Source organism: Panthera onca, chromosome A1 (genome assembly GCF_046562875.1).
Source record: "Panthera onca isolate mPanOnc1 chromosome A1, mPanOnc1 haplotype 2, whole genome shotgun sequence".
In the NCBI taxonomy this organism is placed as follows: Eukaryota; Metazoa; Chordata; class Mammalia; order Carnivora; family Felidae; genus Panthera; species Panthera onca.
This window is the reverse complement of record NC_138339.1, coordinates 151,291,697-151,307,749: the sequence shown is the minus strand read 5'-3', so window position 1 is coordinate 151,307,749 and position 16,053 is coordinate 151,291,697. Positions and strand designations below refer to the sequence as shown.

General features: G+C 46.0%; 1 protein-coding gene across 1 annotated transcript; it reads right to left on the bottom strand.

Moving 5' to 3' along the window:
• Positions 1-625: 625 nt before the first annotated feature.
• On the bottom strand, positions 626-12,673 carry PRSS38 (serine protease 38). The gene is made up of 5 exons (XM_060634009.1): positions 12,453-12,673; positions 11,846-12,008; positions 11,017-11,288; positions 1,317-1,459; positions 626-880 (listed from the first exon to the last, which is right to left on the bottom strand). The coding sequence occupies exons 1-5, from the start codon at positions 12,610-12,612 to the stop codon at positions 626-628; spliced, it is 993 nt and encodes a 330-aa protein (XP_060489992.1). The 5' UTR covers positions 12,613-12,673.
• Positions 12,674-16,053: the final 3,380 nt, after the last annotated feature.

The window sequence follows — 16,053 nt, the reverse complement described above, 5'->3', positions numbered from 1 at the left end:
GCAGGCTCCAGGCTCTGAGCTGTCAGCAGAGCCCAACGTGGGGCTCAAACCCAGCGAGATCATGACCTGAGCCAAAGTCTGGCACTTAACTGAGTGAGCCACCCAGGGGCCCCAGCTTATATCTTGATGAAGTTAGTGACTTCTTACTTTTTGATTTTTTTTCCAAAACCAGATGTTTAGAATGTTAGTTTTGGTGTTTTCTTGGCATTTGCCCCCCTGATGTCTGTGTTCATCTTTTTAGTTCTTCCGAATGCCTACTCTCAGCTCACATCTTTCAATTTTCATATTGGAAATTTGGGTACTTAAAAACTCTTTGACACTGACAGGTCTGAGCATTTAAAACTCTGCTGGCTTTGGCTGCACCTGGATTCAATGTCCCGACACTGATGGCCGGGTGGCCTGTGCTTCTCCCCTTGCTGCCTGTCACCCTGATAAGGCCACTGAGTGCCAGGCGATATACACACTCTGTCTTCGTGAGGAGGCCTGTGCTCTGAGTGGACAGACGACATAGCACCTCCGGGATGCTCACTTGGTAAACATTTAATATCTTACCACATCTCAGCCCAGAGCACTGGGCCCTTTTGTGGTGAGATGTGGCCCCACATCTGGGCCTGGCCGGTGGCCCTCACAACATTAATAGGACAGCCAGCATGGTCACAGGGACACTGAGGGTGGCGCATAGCATGGAGGAGAGGGTGGGGAGTGGCTGAAGAGGCAGGGGTGTGTGCTCTATGTGATAATGGATCCACTTTGAGAAATAGGAGACCCGCGCATAAACTGCAGGATACATAGGGTATGTGCAGCCACGGCCCCAGCTCACCACTCCAACCTGCAACCAGGTGTGGTTGAATTCACAGACGAGTGGGCCACCAGAGTCACCCTGGAAAAGAGAGGGGGTTCCTGTGAATGGGGAGTTCAGGGTCTGCAGCCTCCTGCATCCCACACACTCAGCCTCACTTTGCCGGTGCCAAGCTCTGCTGCAGGCAGGCTGTGCTCCAGGCACTGTCCTGCCAGCGGGGGGGGGGGGGGGGGGGGATGGTGCCATGGGGTGACAGATAGTGGGCAAGGCCCCGGGAAGACGTGGAGCCTGGGCTGTTCTGGCAGTGCTGGGGTCCACAGGGTGCTGAGTGCTAACTGGAGCCGCATAAGCCACCCAAGACTCCCGCCCAGCTGAAGGCCACATGGTGATGTGCTCCTGAGCCCTACAGGGGACAGGCCATCTGGGACCACCTCCCACTCCCAAAGTGCCCCCTGGCTCAAAGCAGGTGAACATCTGAGAGCCCCAGGCTTGGCCCCTGCCCCTCAGAGGGAAGCACCTCGCACACAGTCTTCATGTTCTTGATGTCCCCGGCACACAGCATGTCCATCATAATATATGACAGGTGTCCGTAGAGCAGCTGGCACAGGGGCAGTGAGATCAGGGGCATCTGTGCCTCCTGCAGCTTGTCTGAGGTGTGGCCTGTCAGAAAGGAGTGCAGGCCCAGTGAGGGGTCCCCAAGGCACCTGTGGTCCTGGGGCCCAGCTGGCTTACCCTGAGGCTCCTCCTGCTCCCGCCCTCCTCATGGCTCCCTCTCTGCACTGGGGTGCCTGGTTTGCTCAGTGGGTATGAAATATATGTGTCATGTGAGTCTTCCTAAAGCAGCGGGAAGGGCCACGCCACGTTCTAGCCTGTTCCCTCCCACTGCTGCAGCTGGGGACCAAACAAGCCTCTGTCAGCCCAGTCCCCAGGTGGCTGAGTGGAGGGCACTGTGTGCAAAATAAAGAACCTCTGGGTTTTGCCGGTGTCACCCCTGCGTGCCTCAGTCTACCTTGATGGGCACAGTCATTGGTCCCAGAAACCTGTGCTCTCCTGGCCCATGTGTGAGAGGTTCCCATGGCTCTGGGCATCGCTGTGACTGAAGAAAAGCTGTTTGCACAGGCTGCAGACCCGTGCGACCCTGGTGTCAAAGGGGTGCCCATTTGGGGAAGGCAGAGAACCCTCCAGGGGCACCTGGGGAACCACTTTTGGAGCTAGAGAAGGTGACCCAAAGCAGGAGTCAGCAGCGTTTGTGGTTGACACTGGCTGCGCAGGCAGGGCAATGTCAGGAGAGGAGCCACGGACAAGGCAGGTGGTGCAAACGGGCACGCAGAGCAACAGAGCACCCACAAACCAGGGTTTGCAGTGCTGGAAGAGGCAGCCCAGTAAAGTGCATTGGGAAACACGCTGGCTGTAAACCTCTCCACTGTGACCATGCAGGGCAACAAGGAGTGCACTTCTCTCCTGCCATAAGCAAGTAGCAATGTGTCTGCACAGGACACAACTGCTTTCCTACATTGTGGCTGTCCAGGGAACACATAGCAGATGAGGCAAGACCTCAAGGGACCCATGCCCCTCGGGTGGGGAATGTCCCCAGGTACCCGGGCAGCTGGAACCCCAAGGTGGACACCACAGGGAGGGTGTTGCAGAGAGAAGGAGGCCCAGAGGACACAGAGTCTAGGCTCCCTCAGCCTGCTGCTGGGTCCTGAGCCGTGCGTGTGGAGGGTACAGACAATCCCATGGGGAGGATGGGCAGAGGATGGTGGGGTGGACTCCACAGCCCCCAGAGCTCACAGGGGCCTGAGATACCGAGTTCCAGCCATCCCAGAGTGGAGAGTCTTGCTGACCACCCAGACAGTGGTGGAGACAGAGGACGTGTAGTGTAAGCTATCCATCACACTCTCACGGCCGCCACAGCCCCATGCAGCTGGTGGACGGAGGATCAAACTGATGAGCCTGGCAGAGCACAAGGGAAGAGGTGGAAGGAAGATGTGCATGGAAAGTAGTCAGCAATAATTTCAATGGCTTGTGTAGGTGTGGCCAGCACACCAGCTCAGAATGCTCGGAAGCCACACGAGAGGTTTGCACTCACTAGTAGGTCTTTCCTCTAAGTCTCCACCGAGAGCCATGGGACAATACAGGAGACAGGGCAGGGGTCCAGAGAGAGAGCCCCTCCACGCAGGAGGCCAGGGGATGGCCAGCTGCCACTGGAGGACTGCAAGAGTACAGCTTGCTTCCTTTCTCACCTGTGGACCATGAGCCTTCCATTGGTCGGGAGGACCAAAAGATACTCTTGTCCCAGGACACAGAGTCGAGTGCAGCTGCCCCAGGTGTGCCAGCAACTGTGCACAGAGGCCCATTTCCAATGGGCCCACAGCACTGCCAGGGACCAAGGCTGGACCAGGGCAACTCGGGGATCCTCCTCCCCAGCACCAGTTGCCCCCCAGAGGGTAGGCGACAACGTGCCACAGGTGTGCAGAGGTGCTGAGGTAAAAGGAGGAGCAGGAACAGAGAGACACCCCAGGCCCCACATCCAGCAGCCACCATGGAGGGACCTGAGCCTCTGGTGCACTGAAGGCAGCCAGAGCAACAGCAGAACCTGCAACCCAGCTCAAATTCTCACCAGACTTCCCCGCCCTCACCACCCCACTAATGACTCAGCAGAGAAGGGTCTATTCTGGGGTTCACAGGTTTCAGTTCTAAATGTTCTACAATGTCTGGCATTCAACAAAAATGTAACAGATATACACGCATGCACACACTCACACATGAACTCACACCCATGCATGTGCACCCCTCACCCCACATGCATACATGCACATGCACACACCTGTACACACACATGCAAACACACATGTACAAAGGCACACGTGTACACAGGGGGTGGTCTATGAATCTGTCCTTGTGCTAGAATCACATTGTCTTGATATCTATAACTTTACAATATTTTGAAAGTGGGAACTGTGAGTCTGTCCAGCTTTGATCTTCTCCTCCAAGAGTGTGTTTTGGCTACATAGGGACCCTTCCAATTCCATATGAACTTAAGAATCAACTTTTACATTTCTTCAGAAAAGGCACTGGACATGCAGGCCACTTTGGGTGGTGCTGACATTGTGACAAATTTGTCTTCTAACCCGTGAACACAAACTGCCTTTCCATTTATTTAGGTCTTTCAAAATCCCCCTGGCAATGTTTTGTAGCACTTGGTTTACAGGTCTTCACCTCCTTGGCTGAATTTACTAAAGGTAGCTTTTCTTTCAGATGATGTAGTATTATTTTCTTAATGTCATTTTGTGATTGTTCAATGAAGGCATATAGAAACTCAGTTAACTTTTGCGTGTGTTGATCTTTATCCTGCAACTTTGCTGAAATTGTTTCTTGTTTGTAGTGGTTGGTTTTATGTGTTGGTTTTTAGGATTACTTGGAATTTGGGTGACTTTTCTTTCTTTTTCTTGCCTAACTTAACTGTCTGAAGCTTCTGGTACAATACAAAATGTCAGCGGTGAGAGTGGCCTTCTTATCCTGCTCATGATTTTAGGCATCAGTTGTCCACCTTTCTCTGCTGGGTAAGATACTGGCTGCGGGTTGTTCATAAATGTCCTTAGTCGTGCCAAGGAAGTACTCCCCTCTTCCTACTTTTTGACTGGCTTTTTTCTTCATGAAAGGACATTGGATCCAGTCAGAGGCTTTTCTGCATCACTTGAGCTGAACATATGGGTTCTCCTTCATTCCTTTAATGTGGTGTGTTCTATTGGTTAATTTTTGCATGCTGAGCCTCCTTTGTATTCCTGGGACAAATAACACTTTGTTGAAGTGTATAATCCTTTTTTAATGTTTATTTATTTACTTTTTGAGGGAGAGAGAGAGCTCAAGTGGGTAAGTAGGAGAGAGAGAGGGCAAGAGAAATCCCAAGCAGCCTCCGTGCTGTCAGCCCAGAACCTGATGCCAGGCACAAGCTCACGAACCATGAGATCATGACCTGAGTTGAAACCAAGAGTCAGACACTTAACCGACCAAGCCACCCAGATGCCCCAAAGTGTATAATCCTTTTAATGCGCTGTTTTTTTATTTTGATGGCATAATGGTATGTATGTATGTATGTTTGTATGTATGTATTAATTATATAATTTATTGTCAAATTGGTTTCCATAAAACACCCAGTGCTCATCCCAACAGGTGCTCTCCTCAATGCCCATCACCCACTTTCCCCTCTCCCCCACCCTCCCATCAACCCTCAGTTTATTCTCAGTATTTAAGAGTCTCTTATGGTTTGCCTCCTTCCCTATATGTAACTTTTTTTCCTCCTTCCCCTCACCCATGGTTTTCTGTTAAGTTTCTCAGGATCCACATAAGAGTGAAAACATATGGTATCGGTCTTTCTCTGTATGACTTATTTCACTTAGCATAATACCCTCCAGTTCCATCCATGTTGCTGCAAAAGGCCAGATTTTATTCTTTCTCATTGCCAAGTAGTATTCCATTGTATATGTAAACCACATCTTCTGTATCCATTCTTCAGTTGATGGACATTTAGGCTCTTTCCATAATTTGGCTATTGTTGAGAGTGCTGCTATAAACATTGGGGCACAAGTGCCCCTATGCATCAGCACTCCTGTATCCCTTGGGTAAATTCCTAGCAGTGCTATTGGTGGCTCATAAGGTAGACCTATTTTTAATTTTTTGAGGAACCTCCATACTGTTTTCCAGAGTGGCTGCACAAGTTTGCACTCCCACCAACAGTGCAACAGTTTCTCCACATCCCCTCCAGCATCTGTAGTCTCCTGATTTGTTCATTTTAGCCACTCTGGCGAGAAGTGGTATCTCAGTGTGGTTTTGATTTGTATTTCCCTGTTGAGAAGTGACATTGTGCCTGTTGGCCATCTAGATGTCTTCTTTAGAGAAGTATCTATTCATGTCTTCTGTCCACTTCTTCACTGGATTATTTGTTTTCCGGGTGTGGAGTTTGGTGAGTTCTTTATAGATTTTGGATACTAACCCTTTGTCTGATATGTCATTTGCAAATCTTTTCCCATTCCGTAGGTTGCCTTTTAGTTTTGTTGATGGTTTCCTTTGGAGTGCAGAAGCTATTTATCTGGATGTGGTCCCAATAGTTCATTTTTGCTTTTAATTCCCTTGCTTTTGGCGATGTGTCAAGTAAGAAATTGCTGCTGCTTAGGTCAGAGAGGTTTTTTTCCTGCTTTCTCCTCTAGGGCTTTAATGGTTTCCTGTCTCACATTCAGGTCCTGTATCCATTTTGAGTTTATTTTTGTGAATGGCATAAGAAAGTGGTCTAGTTTCATTCTTCTGCATGTTGCTGTCCAGTTCTCCCAGCACCATTTCTTAAAGACACTGTCTTTTTTCCATTGGATACTCTTTCCTGCTTTGTCAAAGATTAGTTGGCCATATATTTGCGGATCCAATTCTGGGGTCTCTGTTCTATTCCATTGGTCTATGTGTCTGTTTTTGTGCCAATATCATGCTGTCTTGATGATGACAGCTTTGTAGTAGAGGCTAATGTCTGGGATTGTGATGCCTCCCGCTTTGGTCTTCTTCTTCAGTATTACTTTGGCTATTTGGGTTCCATACAAATTTTAGGATTGCCTGTTATAGCTTCGAGAAGAATGCTGGTGCAGTTTTGATTGGGATTGCATTGAATATGTAGATTGCTTTGGTAGTATTGACATTTTAACAATATTTATTCTTCCAATCCATGATCATGGAAGGTTTTTCCATTTCTTTGTATCTTCTCCAATTTCCTTCATAAGCTTTCTATAGTTTTCAGCATACAGATCTTTTACATCTTTGATTAGGTTTATTCCTAGGTATTTTATGATTCTTGGTGCGATTGTGAATGGCGTCAGTTTCTTTATTTCTCTTTCTGTTGCTTCATTATTGTATAGGAATGTAACTGATTTCTGTATACTAATTTTGTATTCTACGACTTTGCTGAATTCATGTATCAGTTCTAGCAGACTTTTGGTGGAGTCTATTGGGTTTTCCTGTATAATATCAGGTCATCTGCAAAAAGTGAAAGCTTGACTTCATCTTTGCCAATTTTGATGCCTTTGATTTCATTTTGTTGTCTGATTGCTGATGCTAGGACTTCCAACACTACGTTAAACAACAGCAGTGAGAGTAGACATCCCAGTCGTGTTCCTGATCTCAGGGGGAAAGCTCTCAGTTTTTCCCCATTGAGGATATTAGCTGTAGGTTTTTCATAAATGGCTTTTATGATATTTAAGTATGTTCCTTTTCTCCTGACTTTCTCGAGGGTTTTTATTAAGAAAGGATGCTGTATTTTGTCAACTGCTTTTTCTGCATCGATTGACAGGATCATATGTTTCTTTTCTTTTCTTTTATTAATGTGATGTATCACACTGATTGATTTGCAAATGTTGAACCAGCTCTGCAGCCCAGGAAAGAATCCCACTTGATCATGGTGAATAATTCTTTTTATATGCTGTTGAATTCGATTTGCTAGTATCTTATTGAGAATTTTTGCATCCATATTCATCAGGGATATTGGCCTGTAGTTCTCTTTTTTTGCTGAATCTCTGGTTTGGGAATCAAAGTAATGCTGGCTTCATAGAATGAGTCTGGAAGTTTTCCTTTCTTTTCTATCTTTTGGTACAGCTTGAGAAGGATAGGTATTATCTCTGCTTTAAATGTCTGGTGGAATTCCCCGCAGAAGCCATCTGGTCCTGGACTCTTATTTATTGGTAGATTTTTGATAACTGATTCAATTTCTTCACTAGTTATGGGTCTGTTCAAATTTTCTATTTCCTCCTGATTGAGTTTTGGAAGAGTGTGGGCGTTTAGGAATTTGTCTATTTCTTCCAGGTTGTCCAGTTGGTTGGCATATAATTTTTCATAGTATTCCCTGATAATTGCTTGTATTTCTGAGGGATTGGTTGTAATAATGCTATTTTCATTCGTGATTTTATCTATTTGGGTCATCTCCCTTTTCTTTTTGAGAAGCCTGACTAGAGGTTTATCAATTTTGTTTATGTTTTAAAAAAACCAACTCTTGGTTTCATTGATCTGCTCTACTGTGTTTTTACATTCTGTATTGTTTATTTCTGCTCTGATCTTTATTATTTCTCTTCTTCTGCTGAGTGTGGGGTGTCTTTGCCGTTCTGCTTCTATTTCCTTTAGGTGTGCTGTTAGATTTTGTATTTGGGATTTAATGTGCTGTTGAATTAAGTTTGTTAGTGTCTTGTTGAGGATTTTTACATCTACATTCATGAAGAATAGTGTCTCATACTTTTGTGTCTTGCTTTGGGATCAGTGTAATGTTGGCTCCATAGAATGAGGTGAGTGTTCTCTTCTCTCCTATGTTTTTCAAATATCATTTGAGAAGAATTGCCGTTAACTTTTCTTTAAATCTTTGGTAGTGTTCATCAGGGAGGCCACCTCGTCCTAGACTTTTATTGTTGAGAGGTTTGTGAATACCAACTTGCTTACTTGTTACAACTCACTTGGAGTTTTAAGTTTCTCTGGAGTCAGTTTTGGTAATTTGGGCATTTCTAGGAATTTTTCCCTTTCATGTATGTTATCAGACTTGTTGGCGTGGAGTTATGTCTAGTATTCTCTTAAAATCCTTTTATTTATGTGATGTCAGTAGTGGTGTTCTCAGTTTCATTTTTGTAGTCAGGCTAGCTAAAGGTTTGTTCATTTTGTTGGTCTTTTCATATAACTAACATTGGTCTTATTGACTATTTTTTTCTCATCTCCATTTAATTTTCTCTGCTTTCTAGTTATTGTTTGCTTTCTGCTAGCTTTGGTTTAGTTTGTTCTTCTTTTGTTTCTTAAGTTGTAAAGTGAAGTTATTTATCGGAGGTCTTTCTTCTTTATAAATGTTAAGTACTTCTTTTATAAAAGAATAAATGGCATAGCTACAATTTTTCCCCATAGTACTGTTTTTGCTGCACCCCATACGTTTTGGTATGTTGCATTTTAGTTCTTTTCTTATTTGTCTCTAAGTATTTTGTAATTTTCCTTGTGATTTTTTTCTTTGATCCATTCGTTATTTAAGAATGTGTTGTTTACTTTTCATGGTTTTGTGAATTTTTCCATTTTCTTTATATTACTGATTTCTACTTCACCCTGTCTGGGTCAGAGAAGATATTTTGTAAGATATTTACCTTTAAGATATACTGGGACTTTGTGGCCTAATGTATGGTCTATCCTGAAAAATTTCACAAGTGTACTTGTGTGTGGCTGCTGCGGAGTGGGTGTCTATGTGTGTCTGCTACATCTAGTTGGTTCATTGTGATGTTAGAGTCCTCTCTTTCCTTCCTTATCTTCTGTCTAGTTGTTCAGTCCATTGTTGAGAGAGGCATATTGAAATCTCCAACTATTACGGTAGAGCTGTCTAGTGCTCCTTTCAGTTCTGTCAGTTTTTGCTTCATATATTTTGATGGTTTGTCTTTAGGTGTGTAATGGTTATAATTTTTATATCTTCCTGATGTGTAAACCTTTTATTCATCTATAATGTCCTTCTTTGTCTCTTGTAACTTTTTTTTAAGAGTCTATTTAATTTGGTAATAGTATAGCCACCCTGCTCTCTTTTGGTCACTGCTTGCATGAATATCTTTTTCTGTCCTTTCATTTTCAACTTGTTTGTGCCCTTGGATCTCAGGTGAGTTTCACAAACAGCACAGAATTGGATCATGTATTTTTATCCATTCTTCTAATCTCTGTCTTTTGATTGGAGAATTTAATCTATTTACATTTAAAGTAATTACTGATAAGGAAAGACTTCTGTCATGGTTCTATTTGTTTTCTCTATGCCCTGTATCTTTTTGTCCATCATTTCTTGAATTACAGTCTTCTTTTGTGCTTAAACACTTTTTTTCTGTAGTGAAACGTTTAAATTCCCTCTTCATTTCCTTTTGTGTATATTCTACAGATATTTTCTTTGTTACCATGGAAATTACATTGAACGTGATAAAGTTATAACTTTCTAATTTGAATTTCTAGCAGCCTAAATTCAGTAAATTTTTTTAATTAAGTAAAGCAGACATTAATCTTTCTTAAACTGGTATAAGATTAATCTAAAGTCTCCAGACCAGACCACAAATTTATAGCAAGTTATTAGAAGGATTTTCATTAAAATAGAAAATAAGAGGAGACCTAGCATCATTGCAATAAGACCAAAAAATAAAAAAATAAAAGATGAAAATATGGGAAAAGAAATGATGAAACAGTCATTATTTGGAAAAAAAATAGGATGTTTCTTTTCCAAATACTAAATTGACAAGGTATTAAAAGTGAGTTCTATAAGGTGGCTGGAAAAATCAATGTGCAAAAATCAATAGCTGTCACTAATCAGCAAATACAAAAAAAAAAAAAAGTTTTCAGGGGCGCCTGGGTGGCTCAGTCAGTTAAGTGTTCAAGTTCGGCTCAGGTCATGATCTTGCAGTTTGTGAGTTCAAGCCCCATGTTGGGGTCTGTGCTGACAGCTCGGAGCCTGGAGCCTGCTTCGGATTCTGTGTCTCCTCCTCTCTCTACCCCTTGCCCACTCATGCTTTGTCTCTCTCTCTCTCTCTTTCAAAAATTATAAATAAATGTTAAAAAAAGAAAATAAAATATTCAGTAACCATAAAAATTCTAAAGCACTCAGGTATAAACTAGAAAGAAAATATGAGGCCATTATGGAGAAAACTAAAATAACTAATAGATTTTTAATTTTTTTATGTTTATTTTTATTTTAGAAACAAAGATGGTATGAGTGAGGGAGGGGCAGAGAGAGAGGTACAGAGGATCTGAAGAAAGCTCCAGGCTTTCTGCTGACAGCAGAGAGCTTGATGCGGGGCTTGAAATCACAAACTGTGAGATGACCTGGGCCAAAGTTGGATGCTTAACTGACTAAGCCACCCGGGTGCCCCCATTTTTAAAATAAGTTTAAAAAGATTGTTTATAAGTTGAATTTAGAATCTTAAGGAAAACTCTGTTTTGAAATCTGTATTTGTATTTTCAATATACTAAATATACATTCTGTACTCAGAATCGATGTAACTCCTTCTCTGTACACAACAAAGACAGCCAGGGATAACAAAACTGCACACTGATAAAGAAATAGTGATTGATGGGTGGGATTTCCAGTCTCCAGACACCTGCACTCCCATAACTGACAGAATTCATTCTTCTCTGTAGTGACACAGAGCTGCCATCCTTCACAAGCTCCAATTAAGAGACTGACCCCTTAGTTCTCTTACCTTGTTGGGAGATGACTCCCCATCCTGTAGCCCAGCAAATGACATTCTGAAGGTTCACATCTGGGGGTGCGACGCAGACTGGGAGCACAGAGTCAGAAAACACAATGCGAGATTTCAGCTGCACCAGGGCAATGTCTCCTCCAATAGGGTGGTACACTTCATACGTAGGGTGAATGATCACCTTGTTCACCTCGAACCACTGGGTGTGATTGCTTGCAACCCTGAGGTCCACAAGGCCCACGTACATATCAAATGCTTCAGTGTTCTTCTCTCTGTGGGGACAGAGGACAGAGGCACAGTGGCTTGTGCACCATGTACCTGGGAAGGGAAGTCTCCTAGGAGTTCACAGGCCCAGGGAGGCCTGGAGCATGGTGGCCTGGGTCTCCCGGCTCTCAGCCAGGATATGGAAAAGCAAACTCCTGCAGCACACTGGGATCCTGGTTGTCTAGGAAAACTGCCCCCAAAGAAGTCCTAAGCTGGGCCCATGGAGGATTCAGGGACTCATCATGACATGTTGCTCACCATCAGCCCAGGAGGGTGAACTCAGGTGTGCAGTGAGTCGCCCATGAAGGTACGTCTTTCCTCACCTCTCCTGTGATGTTTCCTCTTACCTCTCATCCTATGACGAGGCTCCACACCTGTCCCAAAGAGCCAATGGCCCCCAAGGAGCCTTAAGCCCTGTGAGAGGAGAGGCTGCCCTGGCTGGAACTGTGTGCTGGGCCCCACTCTCTCCCCCACTTCTGGGAAGTCCCAGCTGTAGGTAGCCCACGTGGTCAACCCCAGAGGCCCTGGACCTCCTAGGGAATGGCATCTGGTGCTGCCCACTCACTTCTGGAAGCAGTGGGCTGCTGACAGGATCCAGTACTCATCGATGATGGACCCTCCGCAGACGTGGAAGCCTGCATAGTGCACGCTGACCTGCCATGGCCACTTCCTCTCTGGGACATCCACGCCCCCCACAATCTTCCCCTGTATGTAACGATGGCCACAGGCTGAGGAGAAAGGGACAGAGTCTGCAAGTTATCAGCAGTGGCAGGTGGGTTGGGTTGGGGAGAAACACAGAGTGGCAGAGAGGTCCTGCCTCTGGGTGAGAAGGGAAGGGAAGGTTTGGGGAGGTCAGGAAGAGGGCAGGGGAAGGGAAAGACAGGGAGGGATGAGGCATGAGAGGGAATGGGAGGGGAAGTTGGGGGGAGGGCCAAGGAAGGGAGGCCAGGGCAAGGGAGGGGATGAGAGTGAGGGTAGGAAAGGGAAGGCAGGTAAGGGAAAGTGCTGAGGAGGGGGGTGGGGAGGTGCAGGGAAGGGCGTGAAAGGAGGAGAGGAGCAGGGAGGGGTTGGGAGGGGCAGAGAGGGGCAGAGGGGGGGCCTCCACCCCACGGAAAAAGAAGCCCCGAAATCGCCCCTAGGACCCCTTCAACTTGGGCTGGGAAGGGTCCTACCCACGTCTCGGTTCAAGGAGACACCCTTGATCCTGGGGTGTCCGTGGGCTATGGCTGCAACTCGGGTGGGGGGCAGGAGGAGTAGGAGCAGGATGAGGCTGGGGGCTGCAGGCAGCAAGGCTCCAAGCACAGCATGAGGGACAGATGGCTGGGAAGCCATGAGGTGGGAGGGTCCCAGGGGTTCAAGGGCAGGACCTCGACCGACTTGCAACCCTGCTGGGGCATGCGACGCCAGGAAGATGTGAGGGCACCGCAGCGCCTCGGCGTAGGGCACGTGACAGCACAGAACACGTGAGGGCACCGCAGCGCCTCGGCGCAGAGCACGTGACAGCACAGAACACGTGAGGGCACCGCAGCGCCTCGGCGTGGGGCACGAAACACCGGGAACACATGAGGGCACCACAGTGCCATGGCAGGGGGCACGTGACAACACAGAACACATGAGGGCGTGCAGCTCCATGGAGCAGGGCACAAGACACCAGGAACATTGGCGGGAACCCTGACTACTTGTTTTGAGCAGACACGTGGTGTCCCAGCCACGTGGGCAGGCTCCCTCCTCCTGGAGTACCCGCAGGCTGCAGGCTCCTCATTCCCCATCAGGGAGCCAGTCTCTGGTGGCCTTGCTCCCAGACAGCCCACTCTTGGGGTCACTCCGATTGTACATTCCGGCTCATGTGTTCTGGCCTGTCTGTCCACCTTCATGTTTCCCAAGGGACAGGACTCCACCTGCATCCCGTCACTGCAGGCTTGGGATGGGAAAGAGTGGTGCCTCCTATTCTGGGGTGGGGAGAGAAGAGGGCCCGTCCTGCAGGGGGTGTGGACACATGGCATTGGTTCTCAACCAGGAGTGATGTTCCCAGGGGACATTAGGTAATGTCAGGAGCCATTGTCGATGATCAAAATTGGGGGGTGTGGTATTGGCATCTAGTGGGTTGTTCAGGGACGCTGCTAAGTAGCCTACAGTGCACCTGCTGCCACCCTCCCAGAACCAAGAACTGTCCAGACCCAAGGTCAATAATGCTGAGGCTGAGATATCTCAGCCTGCAGGTTCTGCAGGGACCACCTTACTGTGGGGGAAGGGGTTGGAAGTTGGCCTTCCGCTGATGAATTCTGCTTCTGAGGCACCTTTTGGGGGGCAGAGTGTGGAGCTTTCCCCATGTCTGCCTTGAGAATAGGAAGGATGGTTAGAGCGTTCCATCATGTTGGGCCACCCTGGTCTGTGGGTTTAGTTAAGACTAATGTGTGAGAGTATGTGTGTGAACATGTGTGAGATTCTGTGAGCATGTGAGAGTGTGTGAGCATGTGAGAATGGGAGAGTGTGTGAGCATGTGAGAGTGTGTAAGCATGTCAGGGTGTGGGTATGTGTGAGCGTGTGAGCATATATGTGTGACTGTGAGCATGTGTGACTGTGAGAGCATGTGATAGTGTATTGTGTGACTGTGAACATGTGTGAGAGTGAGTGTGTAAGCATGTGAGAGTGTGGCTGTGAGCATGTGAGAGTGTATGTGTGTGCCTGTGAGCATGTGTGTGTGTGAGAGTGTAAGCGTGTGAGAGTATGTAAGCATGTGAGAGTATGGGTGTGTGTCGAGCATGTGAGAGTGTATTGTGTGACTGTGAGCATGTGTGAGTGTATGAGCATGAATGTGTAAGCATGTGAGAGTGTATGTGTGTGAGTCTGTGAGAGTGTGGGTATGTGTGAGTGTATGTGTGTGACTGTGAGCATGTGTGAATGTATATGTGTGTGTGTGAGAGTGAGCGTGTGAGACTGTGTGTGAGTGTATATGTGTGAGTGTGTGAAAGTGTGCGTGCATGTCTGGGAAACTGTGTGTGAGTGTGAGTGTAGGTGTGTGAATGTGAGAATGTGTGGGTATGTGAGTGTGTGATAGTGTATGTGTGTGACTGTGAGCATGTGTGTTGGCATATGTGTATGTATGTGAGAGTGTGTATGAGTGTATATGTGTGAGTGTGAGGGCGTGTGTGCATGTGTGGGAGAGTGTGTCTCAGAGTGAGTGTAGGTATGTGTGAGTGTATGTGAGTGTATGTTTGAGTGTGTATGTGTGTGAGTCAGTGTGTGCATGTGTGTGTGTCAGAGTGTATGAGTGTGTTTCTGAGTGTGTGTGTGAGTCGGTGTGTGTGAATGTGTGTGAGCATATGTGTGTGAGAAAGAGTGTGTATGCATGCTTGTGTGTGGGCATTTCCAGGTCACAGGCTCCTCTACATCCAAGTTGGACACATGGGAGGAAAGAAACACTGTAGGGAACTCCCCACTGAGCTGCTCTTCAAGTCCTGTGGCCCCTAGCTAGTCTATTTATCCTTTCAAAATCTCCTGTGTGTGACTTGTGTGGTTGTGAGTAGTGGGAGGAACAACATGGAATGTGCTCATCATTTTTGTCTAAACCTGAAGGAACTTCTCCAAGCTGAGTTAATTTCCACCAAACTGCTATTTTCACTTGCTTGAATTGATGTTTATTTTCCATGTTGGAGGCTTTCCTTCGATGTCTGCTCTTCCTTTGTTTTCCATTTGAAATTAAGACTACTGGAATGAAAAGTGATTGGAAACTCGGGTGTGGACAGTGCTGGGTGAGTCATGGGTAGCCTGTGATGTCAGTAACTTCAGGACATCCCTCTAAGCTTGTCAGCTTGTACACATGATCTCAGGCTCCTTCCTGAGGCAGGGGTCTTACTGCAGACTCTGGGAACTCAGGTAGAAGGTAGTTGTGTTTTAATAATCTGCATTGTGTATACCATGTCTTAATGCTTGTAACCTAACGCTGGCACCCAGGGCCCTAAACTGTGGATTTTGCTTGTTACTCTGCAGAAAATAGAACTCTAGATTGTCTGCAATAGTCAGTGAGGCACATAGCCTGAAGTTGTGGAGTGGGGGGAAGATTTAGGGTTGTAACTTCTTCTTAGTTTTCCCTGGACACTCCTGGGTGTATCAACCCCTCCCACAGTCAGAGCTAGACACACCGCTTCTTCCTGAGGATTCTGTATTGTAGATCAGGATGTTTTCTGCTTTCTCCGTGGCCTACTCAGTTCTGTTACATCAGTCACTACTTATATATATCTGTCATCCACCTGGTCAAAAACCATTCTTATTAAAGTATAATTTACACACAGTAAAATGAATCGAATCATGCAAGTTTTGAAAAATGCTTGCAGTCATGTTACCACCACAATCAAACTATAGAAGAATCCCATTGCCTTCCCCTTTAGAGTCCTTCTGCCCATAGTCCCTTGAAACAGCTAATCTAGACTTCCATCCACACAGTTTGCCTTTTCCAGAATGTCATAGATGCATTCTTTAAAGTCTGGCTTTCCTTACTTGGTATAATGCATTTGAGATCCATCCACATGTTTGCCAGTAAAACTGATTGGCCTCAACATTTCTTTTCTGGGGGATTTTAACTATGAATTTAAGCTCTGCAATACTTATAGGATTGTTTAGGTTATTGGTTTATTCTTGAGGGAGTTTTGGTATGTTGTCTCTTTCAAAGAAATTGTCCATTTCACTTGAGTGGTAGAACTTAGAGCCATAAATTTGTTAGAAAAATTCCCTTGCTATTATTTCAATGCCTGTAGTAATGATCCTCTTTCATTC

Bases quoted from the DNA above. Each gene is read 5' to 3' on its own strand.
- PRSS38 (XM_060634009.1), bottom strand. From the start codon at position 12,612: ATGGCTTCCCAGCCATCTGTCCCTCATGCTGTGCTTGGAGCCTTGCTG. The intron at 11,289-11,845 runs GTGAGTGGGCAG...CTGTCCCCACAG, and splicing joins GCAGCCCACTGCTTCCAGAA to AGAGAAGAACACTGAAGCAT. The intron at 881-1,316 runs GTGCTTCCCTCT...TCTCTTTTCCAG, and splicing joins ACATGAAGACTGTGTGCGAG to GGTGACTCTGGTGGCCCACT.